Genomic DNA, 25,080 nt, shown 5'->3' on the forward strand with positions numbered 1-25,080 from the left:
AGGTACATACGTGGATTATAAACTGTATATGTGTCTGGTTTAAGTTATATTCTGCTATTATTGATAATGATCCCTTTCCCGTTAAAGATTTCATGAATGTATATGCCTTTTTTGACATCGTAGACAACACACTACTGATGAACTTCTTGGTGTCTGTTGTCTGGGCCCTGTAATGTTTTCTAGAATGTGTATGTTCTGTTGTACCAGAGAGGCAGCAACAGGACACAAAAGGAACTTTTTTGTCACCAACTTCAACAGAATTTGTTATGTGGAGAATCACGTTCCCTGTCTTATTCACATCTGTTTGATTATTGCACGATCTTAGTGAGCAATGCAGTATCTTCCATTTATATACAGGCAGCCTTTAGATATGTCATTTTAACATGGGATCGTTTTTTCCCTAGTTTGAGGTGGGAAACTCTGAGGGAGAATTTTTTAAAGATAGAAGTCTTTCTACTACACCACAATTATCTACATGAAACCACTGCTGTTGGGAAGGGGGTTATTAGAAGTGGCAAATGTGTATCTGCCACTGGCAATAAGGACATTAACACAATATAGGGCCCAGTACAAGTCTTAGAAAATTATTCCCATGCTCAACCCTTGGTAGCTTGGCTGCGAGACAGCAGTCTTAACTTCAAAGACAGGTATGTAAAGCATTTAAAAAAAACAATCCAATAAATAATTAAGATACACTCACAACGCAAATCCAACACGCATTTATAAACATAGGAAACATTTGTATCTTTAAAATGACGCCGAAACAAAAAGAATCCAATGTAGGAAGCAGGAGATTTGATTGTTTAAAGATTTAGGACTATATAGCACATAGAAACCTATAGCCACTATTCGGACATCTCATGATGCTAGACCGGGTCAAAGTTTCAGGCCGACCACGACGGAGCCCTGCACACCTACCCCTCATGGTAGGTCTAGGTCAAAGTTTTTACCTTCTGACTTAGAAACTTTCCTGGAGCTTTTTTTCCCAGGGTCCCTTGTAGCTCTTAGCCAGTGTGGATTTGGTGAGGGTTTGCCGGCTTGCCTTGCAATGAGCTCCCGGTCAAACTTATGGAATTCCGACCTCTGGAGCTTTCCAGCGGGACGAACCAGGGATCCAGGCTGACTCGCAGTTGAAGGTGGGTGCTTTGGCTCTCACGGTTTGACCCGGTCACCTTTTCTATGTTCAGACTTAGAAACTTTTACTGAGCCTTGTTTTGCGGGTCTCTCGATGCTCTTCACCAGGCTGGATTCGGTGAGGGTTTGCAGGCTTGAGTTTCTGCCTACTTCCGGTCAAACTCTGGAAGTCGGACCTCCGGAGCAGGATGAACCTGGACGGTAGGCCCGCTCGCATTTGAGGGTTGCCGGCTTGGCTGGCCAGGTTGAGTCGGTCCACTTATGAAGCTTATTTCCAAAGCTGTTCCAAACTTCTGGCACTTCTTCCTGAAGTTCCCCAAAGGGTCCCAAGGTGTCCAACACATACTCCAATGGTCTGGCAGCTCCAACATGGTCCTTGCAAGTTTGGGACTTCAGTTCCCATATTTCTGTTGGACAAAACTCTTACAAATCCACTGGTGGTACTCCAGGCTGACGATTCTTGGTGGCGATGTTCCAGGTGAGCTCTGTTAACCTGGAATTTGTAGGGAGTCCAGTCTTTGGTCCTTTTGAAGCAATTTAGGTCCACAGGGCTGTCATTCAGGTTGTGCAGCAGGCACAATCTTCAGAGTGCAGGGCCTAGTTGGTGCCAATTAAAATCCTCAGCTGAACACTTCTCGCTTAAGTTTCAAGCAACAGATCTGAGCGGCTCAACGTCTCTCAGATACTTATTTCAAGTTCTCTGGGTCAAGCAGGAGGGCACTCCTGTCCAATGAGGTGCAGGGCATTACCCCAGGGCATGATCACATCTTCCAAAGTGTGGCACTATTTTCTCCTAGAGAGCACCATTTCTCCAAAATTCATAATGGCTGATTTTCCAACAGGGAGAGAAGAGCTGGTTAAACAGATGGTTAATCACCGTAGTCTCTCCCCCCTTGCCTCTACTCATTTCTTCCTTAATCCCACCACCTAGCTGGGTTCAAAGAGGCGAGGTGTAAATTGAAACTGACTTCTGCCTGTCTTCTCCTTTCATTGAAGAGTATGGTTTACGATCCCTCTCTCTGCTCTAGCATTCCCATGTAGCAGAACCCTGCCCATACAGAAGGGCTGTCTAACGCCGGGGGCTATTTATCATCTCATCAAAAGAGCCTGGCTAATCAACTTAACTCTGACCAATCAGGACATATCACTGGAAATCTTATAACATCTTCTCTGTACTCTTTAGGAGAAATTCAACAACACCATATTGTTGGATTTATCAATACTACTCTAGAAAGTCTTGGAATGGCATTTTTATGATTCTTCTAGCTGAACTTATTAGTTAATAATTTTATGCCATGTTAACCTAGGTGGCAGGGGATTGGCAATTGGTAAAATGACTTGATTCATTTTTCCTTTTTTTTCTCAGAACTTTTTCATTAGCGACACAGGAAACAAAAAATACACAAACAAAACAAAGCAAGCAGCCTGAGGGACAAGACAATGAAAAGGAAAAAGAATAGTCTAAGCATATACAGAGTTGATTCATTTTTCCATCACCAGGGCTTATAAAAACATATCTTATAAGGATTCTGCCTATATCTGCAGGACCCCACACACCTGCAATAGCTAGGGGAGACTTTAGGGGTTCTGAATATGTAACCATATGGCAGATCCCCACTCCACAGTGTTCCCAGCCCACAAGTCGATTTTGGGAAGCAATTTATAGCAATTTGGGGCGTGAATGTACAATTGCACTAAGCCCAGGGCATATAAAACTCATTTTATAAAGGTCATCCATATAAATACATGCCTTGGGGTACCTAATATGCCCAAACATTGTAGTTTATCAATTTTGTAAGTGCCACTAACACCACAGTCGAGTTGGAGACAATTTGTATTTTAAAAGCAGCCCTGCAACAAAGGGATGCTTTTAAACTGATCTCAGGCTTCAGCAGTCCACACAAGCCAGTGCAGAAAGGGCTGCTGACCTCTAAACTGCCATGCCCCATTATATATATACCAAGGACTTAAAGGTAGTTACAATCCCCTGTCCTATTGTATGGACTATGTACTAGGCCCTTATAAGGGAGGTGATGCCAATCATTGGGGTACCCTAACCCATTGTGTACCCTGGTGTATGTAGGTGTTTTCACTGTATTCTAAGTGTCTCTTTCAGCATAGCACTGGCCCTGGCCCTGGTTAGGCAGAGCCCAGGTCCATCAGAGTCTGTTACCACCAGTGCCAGTCAGCAAAATAATTGGGGGTGCCCAGGGCTCAGGATGACTTTGCAACAACTGCTCAGTACTCTGCTGTCTGCACTCAAGGCATGCCAAAAGGTGTGACTTGGATTATGATCACAATCCTTTTTTTCAGTAGGAACCACAGTTCAAAGGGATGTTTTATCAGCTACAAGGCACGATATATCAGCTACCTGAAGCCTAACTTTATAAACCATAGGTCAGATCGAATTCAAATAACCAGTTATTAGTCAATTTAATAATTTAAAGCTTGTTATCTCCTTAATCCCCCAATCCTAAAGGATCCAATATCTCAAAATACCACTAGGCACATTGTCAACTTAGTCTCTTTATCAACTTTCAGGCAGGAGCTTTGCAAAAGTCTCAATTCTATGTTTTCCATTTGAATTCCAGCATGTGCAGACTCATTTGAATCAGACAGAAAATAATTAGCAGGGAATCAATGAGCGCTTCATAATCAGCCACTCAATTACTTTGGTCATTGTTCATTCATATTAAAAGGTATGGGAGACTCTAGAGTTTAAGTGAAGGATGCCATCCTTTTGAAAGTCTCCAAGCTATCTATGGGAATTCTTATATCTATTAAGTCTTGTTTACATTAACTCTTCTTCTACACAAGTTATGACACAAACACATACAGCTTTAGCAGCACAAGGGGCTGAAAATCAGAGGGACCCAAAGGTGGTCCACTCAGGGTAGCAGCCAGCAGACAGTGGCTGCAGGGCAGAACCCATTGTTATGAAAATGTAAGAACCTGAATGTTGGCAGCCTGTAAGATCAAGACTGCCATTAAAACTAACTACTTTATTGCAATGGAATCTGGAGGTAGCATTTGGTGGAAGAAGTTATGAAATGTGGGGTGGAAAAGTTAGAGACCATTAAATATGTATTACATGGGGATGGTGTCATTTCTCCTTGTACAAATGCTCATATTTGCATTTGTTTCATTGTGGTTCTGCTGTGTACAATATGAGGACCAAGACGTGCTTAATACATCAGAAAACACAGATATTATCAAAATGAATGTTGATGCATCTAGTAAATACCGTTTTTAGAGAATCCTTGAATGGCAAATCCATATTTTGTGCATTTGCATTTACTAGCCTGCCAACTGTTCCGTTTCATGGACACGTTACTTGATCATGATGATGATGACAAGTTAACACCTCATGTTGTGTTATTTGCTAAGGAGGTTGTTTGTCTTCCTGCTTATGTTGAACGTTTCATTGATGTTACACTGCATAGTACAGGTGCAAAGGAAGATAAAGCTAATTTGAATAAGTGCCTTGTAATGAGTGAGGACTTTGATAAATCCACATATTTTACCTGCCACTCCCTAAGTCTCAAATCACAAAGCATTTTCTGCAGCTATCTGTCTTTTACTCCAGAAATAGTGTTGTGGATCAAATCCAAAGTTATGATGCAACCTGCCCATACCTTCCTCATACTTGTAGCTGTTAGTAATATCCTTTCGGAGATTTTGCCCCACAGCCTTCGTGCTGATGTTCTTCCCAACACCACTGGAGTCACAACGAAGTTTCTCTTTTTTCTTCTGCCCCTCACAGATCCAGGAGACACGGTCAGCATTGACCTCGGCAAACACAAAGGGTGCGTCGTAGTCCAGGTCCACGTCTCCTTCTTTGATCGCCTTTACCGAGGTAGGACCACAGCGATAGATTCCTGGAAGCCAATGAGAAGACATTCAATAATCAGATGATAGAGCCACAACATGTAGGATACAGAGAACTAATGTAATAAAAATTGTTGCTTGATATTTTCTATGTGTCAAGATGCATGTTGGAGCAAACGCAAATGATAAACCTGTGTGTTGACATTGCACTTTTACAATGTGATCTTGCAAACACAACAAGATTACATGTAAGGATCCAAAATTGCAATGTACAATCCAGTGCTAAAGGTTAATTTTTAGATTGCCATTCTGTTTGGTATTTGTATATAACAGACCTACCACAGGGGTGTCCTTGCATGACTGTTGACTTAACCATAAGATTGCATACCAGAACTTAAATTCATGGATGGAAGGTGCAATATGTGAAGAGTGTTGTGTATGTAAATGTTTTGCGTTGTGAATGACTGCCAGGGACGTGCTCCTATCAAGTCGTGAGGCCAATGCGTAATTTTCAATATGCAGGTGTAAGCCTGTGAAATTTCCTGGATTGTGCATTATGCGCAAAATTGTTGTCATTACGCATGTATAATTTTTGCGCCGGAAAGAAGATGACGAGACCTAAACTTGACCACTCTGCACATTCATTTGCAAATAACAATGGAACAGAGTTTTTTCTTTTTAGCCTGTTGTGTAGCTTTACTTTTATTTGTATTTGTATTTTTATTTTACAGAGTTTTATATAGCGCAAACTTGACCCGAATTGGGTATCAGAGCGCTTTACATAGCACCAGTTGCATTACATGAGGACACATTCATTTTTGTTAGGCACCTTGGGCCTCATTTATGAGGCCATGCCTCACTTTTACGCCTCCGGTGCGTCACTTTTTGTGACGCACCAGCAGGGTAAAAAATTTGCCTTGTTGCACTATATTTACAATGTGACGCATCTAGGTAGATGCGCCACTTTGTAAACCCCTGCGCTACATTATACCTGTTTTCATGCAGCGATGCGTCACTTTTCATAAATGAGGCCCTGGGAGATTAAGTGATTTGCCCAGAATCACAAGATGTTCAGCGTCATTGCCAACACTTGAACCCAGTTCTCCAGATTCAAGGTTGACCGCCCTAGTCGTTAGGGCAATTCCTCTCCTCTCTCTTTTATCTGGCTAAAACTTTTTTTGTTTTTTTTAAGTAACTCGAGGTAACTCAAGTACTGATGCAGCTTTACACCCACTGACTCTGCATGCTTTGGTCGCCACTGCCTGGTGCGCATGTGCGATTTCCATTGTCAGTTCTGTAGCATAAGCAAAAGACTTTTCCCAGCTGGAAGGATAGGTGGAGTAAATCTCGGCTTTGATCTGCTGCCCGGCAAAGTCCCTGTGACAAAGTTGAGGGAGCCAGGTAAACGTCCACCCAAAAAGCAGCACTAATGAAGTAATTTTTTTTTCAATCTTTCCTGCAGGATCCTTCCTGGGGCAAGGAAGTGTGGGGAGTGTCCATTTTACCATCATTTGATAGATGAAGCCCTTTCAAGAAAACTGGAGTGTCTAAAAAGGCAACTGCGACCTAATTGAGAAAAGTAAGGACCTGAAGCCAAAGCAGCTTTCCTCAACTCCACCACTGCGGAAGAGTCAAAATCATGGATGGGATGGTCAATTCAATCACATGCCAGGCATTCTACGCCCAGGCACGGGTGAAACACCGTTCACGGAAATTTATAGGTCTAATGGTTTTGTCCCACTCCTTTTTTCTTCCCACTTTCTCATACACGTCAGTTCAATGTTCTTTCAACACTCAAAAAATTCAATTGTTACGTTCATACTTTTCTGAGTCAACTGCAGATCTGAATTTACTTCATCTTCCATGGTTGTGCCTTTTTTTTTCTCTCTCAGAGCATGTTGCAGTATACCAGAGGATGGCCATGAATTGAGCTTGATTTACTCCGTTGCAGTATACCAGAGGATGGCCATGAATTGGGCTTGATTTACTCCAAGACTTGGTAGGGGTACATTTAAGTGTGTTTTAACATCATTAGGGCTTTATTAACCTCAGAATTGTACTTTGTAAATTCCAATTGTTTTCCTTATCTTGTGGGGGACCCTGGTCGAGAACACACTCTCTCCCCAGCAGCTCCACGACAACTTCTCTGTCGTCAAGTTTCCTCTCCTCCTCCTGAGAGGGGTTCGAGACCTCTGCAGGCCAGTCACTGCCGTTGAGTGGAATATTCATCTTGATGGGCTAGTTCAATAATTTTGTGTCTTACTGTCTTACTGTTACTGTTGTGCCAATTCTACCGTTTTTTTCCTGCTTCCCTAATTCAGTCTATCTGAATCTACTGTACTGATCTACTGTTTTACCCTGCTTTCCTTTATTCATGCTTAATCTCCCCGCTTTGTTTCCCACCACTCTGCACGTCTGCTGCCCATCCCGTCTCCCAGCTGATTGTCCCTCCCCTTGTAAATGGCGGCCGCAACTTGGCCACACCGCTGGCACGCCGAAGGCAAGCCCAATTGCGCCTGTCCACGTCCCGAACGTGGCCAGTGCCAGGAACCCTGGTTCTCCAAGACCCTACTGCTATGATTCCACCAGCCTCCACGCACTCCATCCTGGAAGAGTCACCGAACACCACCCATTGACAATTCTCGTGCAAAACCTGCAGCAGATCCTTCACCTTCAACAATGCCCCCCCTACCACTGAAGGCCCTCCGGAGGCATACACCGCTAAAAACCTGACGTGCATCCTTCTCAACGTGTGCTACCGAGACGCTGTAGAGATATGGGACCTGAACGACACCATCTTGCCTGATGTCGCCTGTTCATGGAAACCTGGACCAATGCCACCTCCGGCCCTGACATCACCACAGCCATCCCTGACGGCTACAAGATCCAGAAAAAGGACCACCCCCACCACCCAGGAGGAGGACTCGCCATCACACACAAGGCCCCCTCTGGCTTTCCATATCCAGCATAAGCGACCCCCACTCCAACACAGAACACCTCCACTTCCAGGTATAGACAAGCCCCGGACCACACTACGCGGCACCCTCATCTACAGACCGCCAGGGTACCGCACCCACTCCGCAAGTACAATTGCTGAGCTCGCCGCAACACACGCCATCACCTCCACGGACTACATCCTACTCGGGGACCTAAATTTCCACCTCGACAATAGTGACGACCCCGACTCCTCGACAACCTTGGCCTGAAGCAGCTGGTCAACATGCCCACTCACAAAGCCGGACACACCCTCAATCCAATCTTTGTGGGACGGACTAACATCTGCTTCAGCTACACCATCCAGCCCCCCCGGACGGACCACCACTGCGTCCACTTCACCTTCAGCACCACCACCGCACCCAAGCCCGCCCTCCGCCCATCATGAAGGAACTGGAGCAGGGTCACAGAGGAACACCTCAGCACCACCCTCCTCCAAGACCCCCCCCAGCACCACTACCGACAGCAACTTCACAGCCATAGAATTTCACCAGTGGATCTCCGCTGTGCTGACAAGCTTGCACCCCTCCGCCACCCGCCAAACAACACCCTTAGAAAGCCGCCTGGTTCACCACAGAACTACAAGAAGTGAGACGTTCCTGCAGACGCCTAGAGAAAACCTGTATATTCTATATCAGTGTGATAAAGTGATAACCATTTTCATCAGTAGGCCGCGTTTACAAGATGGCCTTTTAGCCTGGACTTGAAGATTTGTGATCTAACAAATCGTGTATCAGTGGGAAGGACACTCCCTAAACTGTGGGCATTTCCTGAGAAGGGGTATTTGATGATTTGTTTCTCTATGAAATTCAGTGTTTTGAGAGGTTTTGCTTCTTAGGGACTTGTTTTAACCAGACAACCCTAGCTTTCGATTGATGTAAGGTGCGGGCGAGGTGGATAGAAGGCATTTTAATGTGAGAAAGGAATTATTTGATAATAGCGAGTGCTTTAAAGATTGAGGGCCAATTTTAGAGTTTGGAGGAACATGAAAATCTTATAATTTTTGGAGGAAACTCTAAATATGAAGTATAACCCATAGATGGTTTCCCCCCCCCAAATTCCACCCATACAGCAGAAGAAAGAAACTCAGCTGGTGCGTTTCTACTTTGTATTTACAGGGTGCTCCAGAAATGAGAGCATTTTCTGTTCCTTCCAAAAAGCGGTACTTAGCCATTTCAGAAACTTAAAAGCATGGATGAATCTGACAAAAATTCTTGCTTGGGTGAAACCTGCCTTCAGAGTGGTGTGTGTTTTGGAGAAGAATGACACGTAGACAGGATAAAAAGAATATTTAAGCTATCTTGGCCTGCATATGTTTTTATTGGCCTCTGGTTGTTATGCAAAAACGATCACGAAGACAGAAGAGTACATTATTATTGTGCATTTTCTACTCTTTATTCCATGTCAACTCATTTGTTGTATGAAGGAAAACAGACAAACATACTTTGCTCACCTGATAATTCCTCTTATAGGGGCATATTATCAAGCCTGGGCGATAAAATTATCGCCGCTTTATCGGCCGAAAGCGGCGATAATGGGCTTGATAATATGCTCTATGGAATTCCAATCGAAGCCCATGTTAGATGTGTTCACATCTAACATGAGCTTCGATTGGAATTCCACAGAGCATATTATCAAGCCCATTATCGCCGCTTTATCGGCCGTTTTCGGCCGATAAAGCGGCGATAATGTTATCGCCCAGGCTTGATAATATGCCCCATAGTTCGGGATTCAGCTCAGAGCCTAACAGCCAAACTAGAGATGAGTGATATCGGAAAATTCCAGAATTTCTAAACTAAACGCCAAATCCAGAGGAGATCTCACTAGTGGTAGTAGGGAGGAGAAAATTCAGTGGATTGATTTGTCCTCCTTATTTAACATGTTGAGGATTTCCCGTTACCGCCAACTATAAATGCCACATGATTTTTCTGTTTTGTTCTGTTTTGCTGTCAGGCTCCCCCCTGCTTTGCTGATTCACAAACTTGTACCAAACACAAAATGAACACATTTGTCTGAGGCCCAGACATTTTAACTGCACAAAGCAGGTGAGGTACCCAAGGGAAAATCGGTCCATCAAATGGGGAATGGCATGCGGGTGTTGTTGTGGTGGCACTGATTGCTATGTTATTCCCTATTGCATCTACAAAACTGCAGTGGGCAGGTAAAGCTAAGGGTAATAGCACATGAAATCTGCAGCACAGCCTATAGCTCTAATGTGCATCATTACCAGCCACTTGAAATGAGGACCTAAGCATCCAGAAATATGCATAAGTCATCTTTATTCGGTTTTGACATCCTGCAAAAGAGCAGCCCCTTTTCAAGCCAATAAGACACAAGCTTAATTAAAATGATTACTTCATGTAAGCAAACATGCTCTTAAATCTCTTCGCCTTGGTGTGCAAGAAAATGTAATACATCGGCAATAATAATTATGCAGCCTCCAAAACAATGCCTATATAGACACATTATGAAGAAGCAAAGACAAACCCTTTGACATTATCGCCACTCTATATCAACAGTTAAGATTTCATTAGTATTTCAGGTACTCTACAAACAAGGAAACTTACAGAGTACTATGCCTAACACAGTAAACAAACCTGGTATTACAACATTCTAAATTGACAGGTTGTCACTGTTGAGTTAAATCTGAAGCACACACTGTTTTTTTTTATACTGTCTATTAGGGTCCATGTGGGCAGGAATAAGTAGTTGTAATTATATTGTGAGCAATGTGTTGCAAGACTGTTTCAAACCTGAGTTTTCACACATTGAAAAACAAATTGGGTTTTAGTACTGAAAATATCGAAGTCTAAAACATTGCAAACTAAGTTGTTCTAATAGACAGTTTACATTTTGTATTTTTTGTAGCAAAATACTCGAGACCCTAGAAAAATGATCACTATCTCGCTTTGAAAATACAGTCATTTTCTTTGGTCTTAGAGGAAAAGGTAATGTATGTAAAAATGGGCAGTATAGGAAAGTGCCGCTTTTTGCATGGTTACTCTCCACTTTTTGCCTGACATCTGTTGCAACCTGATTTGATGTGCCTTAAGTCTTTGACAATCAGTTTCCCAGGTCCTGAGTCCCTTCCCAAGACTCTACCTTTATACCCACAACTGGCAAATCTCTGGCCACAGGTAAGTCCCTTGTAAAAGGTACCATGGGTACCAAGGGCACTCTGACCAGGGAAGGCCTCTAAGGGCTGCAGCACCTATTGTGCCACCCTTATAGGCCCTGATCCTTAACACCCACACACTGCCATTGCAGCCTCTGTGTTTTAGTGCAGAGAAAAGTGAAGATTCGACATCGCACACATCCAAGTGTCATGCCTGCAACCCACTGCATGATGCCTAGGTAAATCACCCCTCTAGCAGGGTGCACTAGCCCTAAGATGATGGTACAGTGGCATGGGCCCTGTACAGCTACTGTGTCGAAGCCATTCTTAGACATTGTAAGTGTTGTAAAGCCATAAAAAGTATATGGTCTGGGAGTTGGTCATTACAAATTCCACAGCTCCAGAATGGCTTTACTAAGAACTGGGAAGTTTGGTAGCAAATGTCTCAGCACCTTAAAACTACACTGATGTTTGTGTTGAATTTAATGTAAAATGCACCCAGAGGGTATCTTAGAGATGCCGCCCAAAAGTCGACCAGCCCTGGTGTGGTTCCTGAATGGCTACCAGCCATTTTCAACCACCAGACAGGCTTATAGACCCCTGGGTAGAGAGCCTCCGCTCTCTGGGTCCAGAAACAACACCCATCCTAGGCTGAGGTGGCATGCCTCCTCCTCAAGGATGGGTCCACAAAAAGAGAAGCTTCCAAGGCCTGTCACCTTTGGAAGCTGTATTGCCTTTTGCTGCCCCCAGCAACTGGCACTGCTTCTGACCCCCAATTTAGGTGGCAGAATCGCCAGGAAAACCAAGCTAGCAAGAGCGGTATGCCCGCCTTTGCCAACCCAACACCTTAGGTCGGGAGGCGAGGTAAAGCACACATCTCAGCCCTCACTCGCCTGAACATGGGGGAACTCAGCCGATTATGGAGAGGCTCATGCTCCCTCCCACTGGAGGGTGGCATAATAGGGGTGTACCCACCCTAGGGAAGGGATCCATTAGTCCCGACCTCCACACCCCTTTAACGCCTCTAAATTTCGTGTTTAGGACAACACTGAACCATGCGTCCTCAGATTCTAGGAAGAAAAAAGGAGGACTGAAGAGCTGTGCTGACCCAAGAAGAATATGACACCTACAGCTTTGGGCCCAGCCCTACCGGCTGTCCCGACTCCCCCCTGACTACAGCAAAGAAACCGGAGTGTCCAGCAGCCCCCCCAGAGGACCTTCCGTGCACTCACCTTACAGTCTCTGCATCCCGTGAGCACAGGATGTGCAAAACAAAAGACTCCAAGACCAGAATCCAGATTCCGACAACTCCGTAATTCTACACTCCTCTGCACCCGGCCTCCAAGGCCAAAGGTCGAGTGGCCCAGCACCACAAGGAGGTCACCCCAGTGATCCTGATCTGGGATTTGGTGACCCCCGACCTACCACAAGCTCTGAGATGGCACTTCCAGCCTCAACCTGAAGGATTACCCCCTAACCACAACCAAAGGTGGCAGAAAGATTCCAGCCGCAACCGAAGCAGTCTGTAGAGCCCCATCGCGACCAAGAGCGGTCCAAAGAATCCAAATGCCAAAAGGGCCCCCACAGCCTTGGATGACCCCAGCGATTGTTCCCAGGCATCCCCTAAGACCCCAGCTTACCTCTCCAGCCAGTGACCACCTTCAGGAAGTCTTCCTGCCCAAGCCTGCAGCCCCTTTTCCCAACCAAAGGTCTTCATTGAGAAGTACAGGGTCCCCAACATCTTCTTGGACCCCTGCACCAGGACGCCCCAGTGCTGCTGCTGGTGCAGCTTCTGTGCTGTTTGTTGGTCCCTGCAGTGCGACCTTAACCCCAGGAGCTTTGCTCCCACACCCAATTGGCTTGCCCTTCAGTAGTCCCTAACCGAAGGCCCCCTTAGCCCCATTGGCTAACACTGGGCCCCAGCACTCTGCATCCAGCTGCCCAAGTACTGCTTGTGGTGCAACTCGAGTGACCATCTAGACCCTGGGGGACCTTGGTCCTAATCCCAAAAACTTCCACTCATAAGTTGTGTACCTACCTAAGAAGCCACTAACACTTTTTCTCTCATGGCCTATGTTAAGTGATTTTGGGCCTAAACTTTTTCAAGTGCTGAACTGATGTTTGTGTGGAGAAAAGAGAACTAAACTACAAAGTATAACATTCTTAGTTACATTGTATCGTGAGATCCTAAGGTGTAGTATCTAGGCACACCACCCTCAGTACTCAAAGTAATACAAAAGTAACTAAAAAAATAATCAGAAAGTAATTGCTGTGTAATTTAAACTGCATTTTAAAGTGAGACATACCTGTAAGAATTGCAAATCCTCAATTGCATTTCTGTGTAAAAGCCTACAATTGAAAGTATATTTTACCTACCTCTACCAAGTCCTGCTTGGTTCTGGAAATAAAACACAAGTATACCACTACTATAGATTATGTTTTTATCTCACCCACTCTTGAGGATTGTCTATTGAAAGCCGAGGTTATCCCTGCTACCCATGGTGACCATAATCCAATTAAAATAGATTTGAGATTCTCCCCCAGGCCGACTTATAAAAATCAATGTCACTCTAGGAATCTGACCCCCACTTTGGACAATCTAGGATTGGTTTGGAAAGGTGTAAATAACACTGACTTGTTTTATACAAAGGCAAGGGACTACCAGAGACTTATTGACTTGTGCCTGTCATCACAGCACCATAACCCTGAGGTAATTGGCGCCTTCACTAAACGTTTTGAGGCAATTAAATCAATACTATCAAAACCAATTGTCACAGCATAACACAGATCAAAAAGGTTCAACAGTGAATGTTCAGCAATTAACAGACAGCTATTTAAGGCCCTGTCAACCAACCCTACATGTCACACCCTTATTAAATCATTAGGCAGAAGTATAAGTCAGTTATTTCCCAAAAGTGAAAGAAATATTGAAAGAACGCCGGGATGCCCTTGCCCTTGCTTTTACTCCAAAGAATGGGAATGGTTTTTGGGCTGTGGTCAAAGACATGAGATCTGTGTGACAATCATTGACCCCGATAGGTTGTAATATAACTAGTGAGGCATGGGAGGCCCATTTTTCTATGATTTACACAGCCCCAGTACATGACTAGGATCTCTGTGAGCACCAGGCCCTCATTGGGATCTCAATATCTCTATCTGAAGTTGAGGAAGCCATTCAACAGAGCGTGGGTAACAAAGCTCCTGGACCCGACGGTCTGCCACTTGATCTCATCAAGCACAAACCAGATTTCTGGGCGCCGCTCTTACTAAATGTTTTTAACAATCTAACTAGTGCCCCGTTATCAAGTACCTGGTCAACCAGTATTATTGTTCCTATTTTCAAAAAGGGCGACTGCTCCTAACCAAGTTGCTATAGACCGATTTCCCTGATAGACAACACTCTGAAAAATCTAGGGACGATTTTGTACAATAAAATGAAAACATGGACCGAGGAAGACTGCATTTTTCAACCGCGCCAGTTAGGATGCAGGCGTAAAGTAGGGACAATCGAACAGTGCCTAAATCTTTATTTAATCAATGGAAAGTAAACCGCAGCCAGCGATACCCAATATAGCTGGCTTTTATGGACCTCACCTCAGCTTTTGATTTTGTCATTCGGTCAAGTTTATGGCCCACTCTTTTAGAATACAGTTTAGATATGGTTTTGGTTCATTTTTTAGCCTACCTGCAAAAGGATCTGAAAGCTTGGGTGAGGATTAGTAAGGGTTGTGAGGTTTCTAATGACATTAGAGTTTGTAGAGGGGTCAAGCAGGGGTGTGTCTTGGTCCCTCTCCTTTTCATCATATACATCAATGATCTACACAAGTCATTGATAGTACTCACCAATGAATTAATGGTAACACACTCCCCTCCCTATTATACACAGACAATGCAGTTTTAATGGGCCGTACACTGAATGCCCTACGCATCTTAGAGTGGGGTTTCGTGGATTTTATGGCCAGTTTAGATTTGTGAAACAATTAAAAAAAATATTTTATAATGGCTGCGGACAAGAACGAGTTTTTTTAACTTCCTCACCGTGGGCACTCAAAGTTTACAATGCACTTGCACTTTTCCTTATTTGGGGCTGGTTTCTACTGCTAATGGTTCCTAGTCTGAACATGTGGCTTTGGCGTACAGCAGGAACAAGTTCTCTTCGGCTATTAACTCGATTCTTAATCTACCTCAGCCAAAAAAGACAGGGGCAGTTTTAGCAATTATGAAAATGTTTAAAGCATACCAACAGCAACATATGGCGCAGAGGTCTGGGGTTTCACAAAGAGCAACAGTATTCAGTGTGAAGAAAACAGATTTTGTCTAAAAACTCTTGGGTACACCGATCTCTGCATCCCAATATGTTTACCATAGCCATTCACTACATTGAAGACTATATTAAGGGCCACCCTGTCTTATTTTGGTTAGCAATTTGGAAACACTAAGCAGAGTCCCTTACAAGAGGAATAATAAGAGATTTCTTCAATTGTGAGAAGGGAAGATAAATACTGTGGCTACCACAGTGAGTGAGAGTGTAAGCAGTGTCAATCATGAACAGCTCTTTTCAAATCCAACTGAAATAGATAGTGTGAATAAAAAAGACCTTCGGTTGGCCTCATTTGCATATCACAGCAAAGCAAGACATGAAAATGAGATCAACAAAACCACTGTTGTAACCTACATTTCTATTGAGAATGTTTCACATGTGCCATCTAGTTATCTCTTAAAACCTATAGGCCGCTGTGAGAGGGGACTCCTTTTTCGTTTAAGGGCAGGCACTGTAAAATTCTTACTCTGTTTCCTCCTTGGGTACAATGCTAATCTAGACCATCTGTCATGTCCGTGCAATGGCCGGAGTGGGCAAACGATACTCCATTTTTTATTCTTTTGTAAATTTTATATAAAATATGCAAAATGGCTTTTGATACAATTTAAAAATAAATCTTGCCTGTCCATCATGAAGCTGCTTACATGAAAATTCTTACATTGGAAGATGATGAATTAGTTCTTCTTGTAGGCACCTTTTTGAAAGTCGCAGTGCGTCCCCGTAATACGATGTGCACCTTATCAAGGATGTTCTCACTGAATTAATATTTATACTGGTATTACGATTACCATGAACTAAGCGGACACTTTCTGAAGACTTGCTTTTATAATGACCATGAATGGCATGAACCGAGTTTACATTAATTGGAAAACTGTTGTATCCATTAATAATATGATGCATATTTATTCGTAAAGTTTTTATTGAATTCATTTTTATATTATTCTTACGACTAATATGAATTTGTGTATTTTAATGCTACTATGTAACTTGTGCTTTTATTGATATATTCCTTTCCGAATAAAGATTTTTTAATTGAATTGAACACACGTATACCTTTTTTCATACTTACCCAATTGGTCTGGATTCGGTCTCTGAGTGTGTGCATCTGCCTTGATTAAGGGAATACAATAAATGCTTAACACACCCTCTGGATAAGCCTAACTACTCCCCCACACTACCACAAAGAGAGCTGTTGGTACTTACCTAATTTAGCCTCTGTTATACCTGTGGGGACTCCCTAGGCTCTGTGTACACTATACCTTACTTTGGTAAAGTATATACAGAGCCAGCTTCCTACAGGCAGGTATTTTGATTGACATCAAGTGAGAAATAAAGGGTTTTACCTGTACTTTTCTCCTGTGGTGTTGCGTCCAGAACTTGCCAACCATCATAGACAGCTCCCAGATCTTTCCTGGCAAACCAGCCTTCATTCCACACGTGAAAGTTCCTGATGATATGAATGAAAATTGAAAAGGGAGTTCAGGAAAGCAGACTGGAATTATCCAAAGGATAACTTGCTGTTCAGATCATAAGCAGGATCAGCTTTGCTACTTATGTCGACCACACAACATCACCCCTGCACATCCACATGCCATACAGTTTACAACATATCCTGGGATGTTAAGGACATCCCTGGACACGGTCATATTCAGCAGATGCTTTCTTGCTCCCCCTGTCTAGTACCTCAAGTCCCACCAAGTCACAGCTCTGCTAATATGCTTAGTTAAATCTCTCACAGCACCACTGTCAGAGCAATATTTTTCATAAAATGCTGTGCCCAGTGAAGAGGTTGAGAAATATTTGAAAATAATTTGGCAACATTTTGAACAAAGTTTATTATGACTGAAAGCCCATCCCAGACCTTCCTCAGACATAAGCCCAGAGGGCAGCAACCATAAACTTTATGATACTTGGCTGCTTTTAGCAGATCAGTATTCCCAAATCTTGAGAGAATTCTTTGGTGGCGACTTATTTTTATATGCCAAACTTTTATTTGAGAAATGGCCCTGACTTCACCCTCAGTGGATCTGTGCTAACTCAGTTAGCCCAGTTCAATCAAAGCCATTTAAATGAATGGGCAACCATCCACTGTGCTTTGTACATTTGGTCTGTTGGTCCTAAGGTAAATCTAAACTCATGTATTGTTCAAAAATCATTATTCCTTTTCTTGATTTAGCTTATGAGCGTGATTTAAAGGTAAATTACACAAACAGGAGACTTTAGATCACCCATGAATGGAGGGATGAATATGGGTGTCCTGGAAGGAATACTAAACTTCTGATGGATCAATTTGCCTCCTCAGACACCTTGAAATGTTTTCTTTGTTGCTTCCAGGGGTAGCTCCTCTACTAAGATGGAAGAGCATCGACCCACTGCTTTAAAGCAATGGAAAGGACAAATATAATGATATAACAGAGCATGATTTTCATTTTATTTTGTGTTTTGCAGGTACACTGCAGCCAGGTTGTTAGAGTGCATCCAGGCTCCCCTGAAGTCGAGGGAGGAGGCGTGGTGGCTTCACCTTAAGTGCGCATGACAGTTTGTCAGGCCGTCTCGGGCCAGCCAAAACTGTCATGCACACTTTGCATGTTCTCCACAGGCTCTATTGTACAGCCTGGGTGGAGAACATGCCCAGCTTCCCAGTACCTCTATGAGCGCTGAACAATGGTGCTCAGACCAATCACAATGCTGCTGTAAGGCAGCGCTGTGATTGGTCAAGGGATTCTGGGAAACTCTGTACTGCCTGATTCCTGCTGGAGGAGAGGTGGCAACTGGTGACGGTGACCATCAGGTACGTTTTCTTTCTTTCTTCTTTCTTTTTTTTCCTAACCTCCCCCAACCCTCCACCCTGCCCGGCACTGTTCCATACCAGCCGTCACTGGTTGCTTCAAAACTGGTACCATTGTTTCAAACTATTTGCACACAAAGAGATATATTGCAAAACAATTTCAGAGAGCTAAGACAGGCATTTAAAATATAAGGTTTTTCTGACTTACAGGAAAAAACCATACTAAACATGAGAGCTAATTGTGAAAGTCTTTAATAGCTACATATAGCTGTTCTTTATGGGGAATCTAGAACTGAGGAAAAAGAAAAAAGCAACGATAGCTGCCAGTTGGGTTTGGACATGGGCTTCCTCCATGTTCCTGTCTTATTCTTATTCTCTATGTCTTATTGAATTTAGGGAGTTATTGAGCTATTAAACAAGGAAATAGGACACGAGTGTAAGTACGTTTAGACAAAGAAGCATGTTTTCGGGCTCTCTGTTAGAGAATTCTTTAATCTTGTTTTTCCTGAAGCTAAGGCCAACTAAGACATAATTCCTGTGATTTGCTACGAACAGCAAGCAAAAAATACTAAGAATCATCAATTTATAAAGCCATCATGACTAGCAGCCCCGTTTATCTGCACACCTTAGCCGCGGCCGTTATTTTACGGCAGTGCGGCGGTTCCCCGGAGTGGGCAGGGCCGCGTCGGCCGTTGGACGTTCGCAGCACCAGCGAGGTAGTGCTCGCAACGGCCAACGGCCGACTGCAGCAGGGAAGGGGCTAATGACAAAGGCAACAAATCTGGTGGTTCTTAGCACACCTGCAGCAAGGCCACCATTAGACTGGAGACTCAGGGCCAGATGTAGGTAATTTTATTTTACCACTTCTTAAATACCGAATCATACCGATTCGGTATTTAAGAAGTGGTAAAATAGAAGGAGGGAGATGTAGGTAAATCCAGATGTGGATTTACCGAATCGGAAATATTCGGTATTTACCGAATCGGTAAATACCGATTGGGTAATGCCCATTCATTCCTATGGGCTTTGAAGCCCATAGGAATGAATGGGCATTACCCAATCGGTATTTACCGAATCGGTAAATACCGAATTTCACAAGGGTGCAGGGGGTGTCACTTTGACACCCTCTAGCGCCCCCAAAACAGGTTCGGGTGCCATGTGGCAGGCATACCTGCCCTAAGGGCAGGTCTGCCTGTCATATGGCACAGGTGTGCATGCACACATGTGCATGCATACCGGAATCGGTATTTTACCATCAAATAGGATTTGAGGGTAAAATACCGATTTTTTAATGCTTGTGGGACTCAGAAGAGTCCCACCTACATATCAATTCTACCGAATCGGTAAAAATACCGACTCTGTATTTTACAGAATCGGTAAATTTACCGATCGGTAAATTTACCGATTCTGTAAAATACAGGGCCCTACATCTCAAATTGCATTTACCGGTCGGTAACGGCCGAATTCGGCTGTTACCGACCGGTAAATGCCTACCTACATCTGGCCCTCAGAAGCGTAAAAAAGACAATAGCAAGGCAGCAGGCAACCTGGAATTTGAATAACATCCTTGTATACCTAGGGATCACCCAATGCTATTCAATTTAGGAAAGAATTGAATACAAACATCTATAAGGAAAATGACATCAAAATGCAGTAAACAATCGAATAACCAGCTCCCTCACCTATCCCTCGTTGACTGCATGCTTTCTTCTGACCTTCTACAGCATTTCGGCAAGGTTTGCACAATACAAATACCACGTACATACATTCATATTTGAAAAGACTCTTAGTAACCGTACTTTATTTCACAATGCCTAAAAGAACTAAGGTGCTGATATCTTGTATTTTTGACTGGATTTCCATGTCCTGGGAGAATTCTGCATATTTCTTCATTTTCCCCAGATTTAGTCTATCTATTCACAAGAGCAGGATATGCTAACAGTAACTTTAGAGATGATACTGTTCCTTGAAATGGGGTTGCTGGATGGGGTATTGCTTTAAGACAAGTAATGTTTCTATTTTTATATTAATATGTTTTAGTGTGACTGTTGTTTTCCACTGTGAGTATCCCAGTTTACCAAGTGGATGTTAGCAATTTATTTTGCACAGCCTTTTTATGAAATAAAATGTTTTTCCATGTTATAAAATATTGATATTAAAAATGCATATGCCTAGGGTACTTCCAGAGCAGTCTTCAAGAAAACAGGGCACCTTCATGTAACACCTCCCAAGATTAAATTTGTTATCCCCGGCGGGAAGCCTACTTTTTTATAACATAATCGAAAAAATTGATCTGGTTCAGACTATTGTTATGCAACTATTCTTCAAAGGGCATATTATTATTCATCCAAAAAAAGCTTATCCCTAACACATATTCCTACTGTCTTTGTGTCCATGTCCACAATACATGTTTCAGATTATTCTCAGTTTTATTTACTACCGAATCACATCCAGAAGCATGATTTCCTAGTTTCTATATATAGCAGAAATATCTGTTCCCTGTGGCATGCATGACATTTTGAAATTTCGGCAATATGGAGATTCAATTTGATGCCTCATATCTCAATCAAATTTGATCATTCAAAGGAGGTTGGTTACAAATCCAAAGGAGGTAGGTTATAATTACTGTCAGCAAACAACATGAGTCTTTGATTGGCAATTTCCTTCCCCACAGAATTATATTTTCAACCTAGTCTCCTTAATACAATGTTGTTTTCCATCAATTTATGGTCAAATATCTATCTGCATATTAGTGCATTCAATTTGCACATCTATTTCAGGTGTGAGTTACTGCCTAGAGAGTCGTCATTTTGTTTGGTAGGAGTTTAGAGCCTCATTCATGAGGAAGTCATGCAGTGCAGCGCGGCAAGTCACCTTGCTGTGCTGCGTGACAGGGAAAGGACAGTAATGGGCCGTATTTAAGTCACTATGGTGCATTACTGTCCTTTCCTTTGCACTGGTGCCCTTCTGATAGCCTAGCACCAACGAAGAAACACTTGTGCCATGCTACAAGGGTGCCTGTGTTGCATGCAGAATTGTTTTTATGCAGGAAGGGGCACCTTCATGTACTCCTGGGAAGCATGTTCCTCTTTCTATAAAGAAACAAGGAGAAATAGAGATATTTTTCCTGGCTACGCCTCCCCTGGGAAGGTGTATGTTTTTGGCACATCCCCAGGTTTACAAGTTCTTGTAAATCTGGGGATGCCTTGAAATCCATGGGAGCTGCATAGGAACACCCATACAATATCCATGGAATGCCTACCCAGGTTAGAGTAACAGAATGAAGTCATGCGTGCTGCATTGCATTTCTCCAGATTTCTCAATCCACTCAAAGACACACAAAGTGGCTTTGTGTAGCTTAAGAAATCTTACTTAAGAGGTTTGAGTAACACATGTACCACATTGTTTGGTGCAAATGTGATGCAACCCTCTCATAAATCAGGCCCTCTGTGTTTTTTTTCTCACAAAAATTAATCTTGAAGTCAATACTAAAGTGATAGGACTTGATGTCTAAAAGAGCACAATTTGTAATTTTGTTAGCTAGGGGAAAACCTAAAATATCGGATGTTTTGAATGTATGCATTGTCCTATAGTCTATCCTATTACAGTCTGTTAACTTCCTTAAATGCATACGTTGAAACAAATTCCGAACTGGGTTTAGAAAGTTAAAATCTCTCCAATCATGACATAGGAAATAATTTATATGTTTTGACTCCAGTGTTAGTAATGAGGTTGGGTACTCTATATCTGGCCCACTAGAGTTAGCATCATTAAAACATAGTTTGAACGTTCATTGCCTCTTCAACTATCCATCTATTATATGTATCTGCCATACAGATATCTATTGAAATACCATTTCATTTACCTATCTAAATATTCGACTATTTGGTATGGGTCAATACTTCATGTTTTGTCTTAAAGGCTAGCACACTGTACAAGGGCACTTTTTATAGAAATGATATCTTCATGCACAATTAACTAGATCTGACCTTTGTTAGGCCTCACTCTTTTACCACAGTGTCTTTAAAATAAGGAAAACAATTGTCCTTCTAGACAAGGTATGTGAAGCCCCCGTGCACACTCTAACACCCTACTAGATGAGGTCTTATATGATGCATTGACAAGTGAGGGTCGGACCAGGTATACTAGTTTGTGACTGAAAGATGTGGCTGCTTCCGAACTCATCACGCATCTGACCTCATCCACCATAGCATATATTGCTCATGATGTGCATGTGTGAAAGTAATGTAAGTTGTGCATGCAAATACGAAGCTCAGGGGGGGTCATGCAGTCTCTTCATCCACTTCCCATCGCTCACAGAAGCGTTCTTTAGCCCTGTCAATTACTCTCACCACCGAGGCCCAATCCAGGCAATACTACCTTGCAACATGAAGTTGTCGCGCTGGGTGGGAGAGGGCAGTTGGTCTTCCACACTGAGGACACGAAAAGGAGCAATTAATAAATGGGGAATGAAGCAGGGGAGCCTCTGTGAAGAAGGACGCAACCTGTCAGACACATGTTGATCAACGTTGTTCCCAGGCAATCCAGGCGCTCCAGAACCCAAATCGGCTCCTCCACGCATTCCTGGAAATGAGGCACAATGTCTAGTGTGCATCGGTAGGAGTCACAGCAGACAGTTCTGGTCACATACAATGCAAAGTTGCAAACTCAGCGCCTCCCCGTAAATAAGGCACAACGTCTGGTGTGTGTTGAGCTGAGTTGCACCAGACAATTCTGGTCACAATCAATGAAGAGTTGCGAATTCTGTGTCTCCGTGAAAATGAGGCACAAAATCTGGTACACACTGATTTGAGTTGCACCAGACAATTCAGATCACACATAATGAAGAGTTGCAAATTCTGTGCCTCTCTGTAAATGAGGCACAATGTCTGGTGATTTGAGTAACACTAGAAAATTCCGGTCATACACACAGATGCAAGTTCAGCAGTGCCACACGAGGTAGAATGAGGCACTACTACGTGTGCACCCCCAACTCCGAAGGGTTGGAACCCTTGAATCGGACACTGCCTGCAATAAGCTTGCACTCAGAGTGTCACATGAGAGAGATACAGAACGATCGATGAAGTGGGCCATGCGGGGTCCCGTAACCAGTGAACTGGCTCACCATCAACAAAACACTTATGAGTATTGAGGCCCCACGATGCAGAGATCATGCTCCTGAGTAGAGGGCAGTGCTTTTGAGGGTCTGCACCAGGCAATTCGGTCTCCAGGCACAATTCTTAGTTCCACATTCACAAAGCGCTACCAGTGGGAATCCAGCAGACAAAGTGAGCACTTAAGAGGGCACTGCTCTCCAAGAGTCACAGTTAGATGGTGTGGGTACCTCGTGGGAGGTCTTTGATGTCCCTGAAACCTCCACAAGAAAACAGGGGCAAGGCAACAATCCCTTGGAGAGCATACTTCAGGGTGCCACATAGCAGCAGGTAGTCAGCCCAAACCAGCCAATATTCAAGAAGGATGTATGGTCCCTTCCAATGGCAGTAATCCTCCATGTGCACAACAGATTCCTCTGGCAGTATGGCAGTGTGCACCATGCAGTTCCAGGATCTCTGGACCCATATCACAAGTGTATCTCTACCTTGCTGAAGTATGGCTCCAGTAGGAATACTGTAGTGTGCCTTTGAAGTGGGGGTGGTTCAGGGGGTTTAACTTTGAACCAGAGTTGTATCCCCTAAATGTCAGTCCTGTCTGCCCTGGGGCCATTGAATGTAGATCTTAATCTTTAGTGAGCCATGATCTGACCCCAGAGGCCAATTATCAAACCTTCTTCCTTCAATCTATCCGACTAGGCCCTCAAATGGCAGAGGTCTGTTGTCCCAGCTGCATGCCCAATGTTTTAGCCCTCTCTGGAGAATGCACAGATGTGTTCCACAATTCCCCAGTGTGGACCAGAGTCAAACTAAGAGGCACGCAAAGAGTTTTAGAGCAGAGAAGTGCCACTTTCTACAAGTGGCATTTCTAAGGTATTAATGACAAATCCCTCTTTACCACAGGAGAAGGTTTGTCATTGTGAATCCCACCCACTGGACCCAGATGATGAGCTAGGTGTTGTGTGGCAGAAGAGCAATGTGAAAGTGAAAATTAAATCTAGCTACAGAGTATGCAAATTCCTTTAGTAGTGTGGTACTGGTTCAAGATTAAAAACAGGGCACTGCAGGAAGAAATTAGACCCACTTTTAGTGGCAGAAAAGGGTCGACATGTTTCATCCCCTTAACCCCCAACACATGTATTGCAGCTTTCTTCAAGACCTAAAAGTCAGATCTGCTGCTCAATGTGCTCAATCAAAAAAATTAATGTGTTTTTATAAGTCTGCATGGAAACATACATGTATACAAAACTATCCAGTGATCCTATGAATTGTCATAAAGTGAAGGATTCACTGGTAGTTGGGGGGCACTGCTGCACTCCTGCAGCCTCCCCAACACATTATTTGGGGTGCTGGTGGGGGCCCTGCCATTCTGTGGTACCCACATTCACAAACTTTGGGCTGAGTCCAAGCCCTACAGGGCATTATGAGGTGCTCCCTCAGGAGCTTATGCATATTGTTTAGTGGCTTTGAAGCTTCCTTTATTGAGCCGTGCAGCTAGCTTTTTTCTCCTTTTATTTCTTAGCTCTGGGGTGCCAAGTCCCACTCAGCCAAGCCCGTGTTCTCTGGATGTTAGGAAAGCTCACCCCTGTCTACCCAGTTGGCTCCTGTGCCACCCGCTTTTCTGCGGGAGCCAGCAGCTCTTTATCCCCTGCCAGAGGGCAGGGACCTTCTCATTAGTTGACACGGGCAGTGGGGCAGGTCCACCACAGCTGGGAAAAGTGTGGCAGCACTTCCCCTCCTTCTGGACCACTTCTCCTTTGAAAACATCGGGCCTGGAGGGGGATCTCGG

At 43.6% G+C, this 25,080-nt stretch overlaps 1 protein-coding gene across 1 annotated transcript in view; it reads right to left on the reverse strand.

Annotated features, from left to right (window-relative positions):
- Positions 1-25,080, reverse strand: part of LOC144766733 (protein-glutamine gamma-glutamyltransferase E-like) — a 238,670-nt gene that overhangs the window by 51,836 nt on the left and 161,754 nt on the right. Inside the window, exons 7-8 of the mRNA XM_078650485.1 lie at positions 16,736-16,839; positions 4,770-5,012 (exon numbers count right to left, since the gene is read on the reverse strand). Of these exons, the coding sequence (XP_078506611.1) occupies positions 4,770-5,012; positions 16,736-16,839 (347 nt within the window). The remainder of the gene's footprint in view (positions 1-4,769; positions 5,013-16,735; positions 16,840-25,080) is intronic.

The sequence above is a fragment of the Lissotriton helveticus genome, chromosome 7, assembly GCF_964261635.1.
Source record: "Lissotriton helveticus chromosome 7, aLisHel1.1, whole genome shotgun sequence".
NCBI lineage: Eukaryota > Metazoa > Chordata > Amphibia > Caudata > Salamandridae > Lissotriton > Lissotriton helveticus.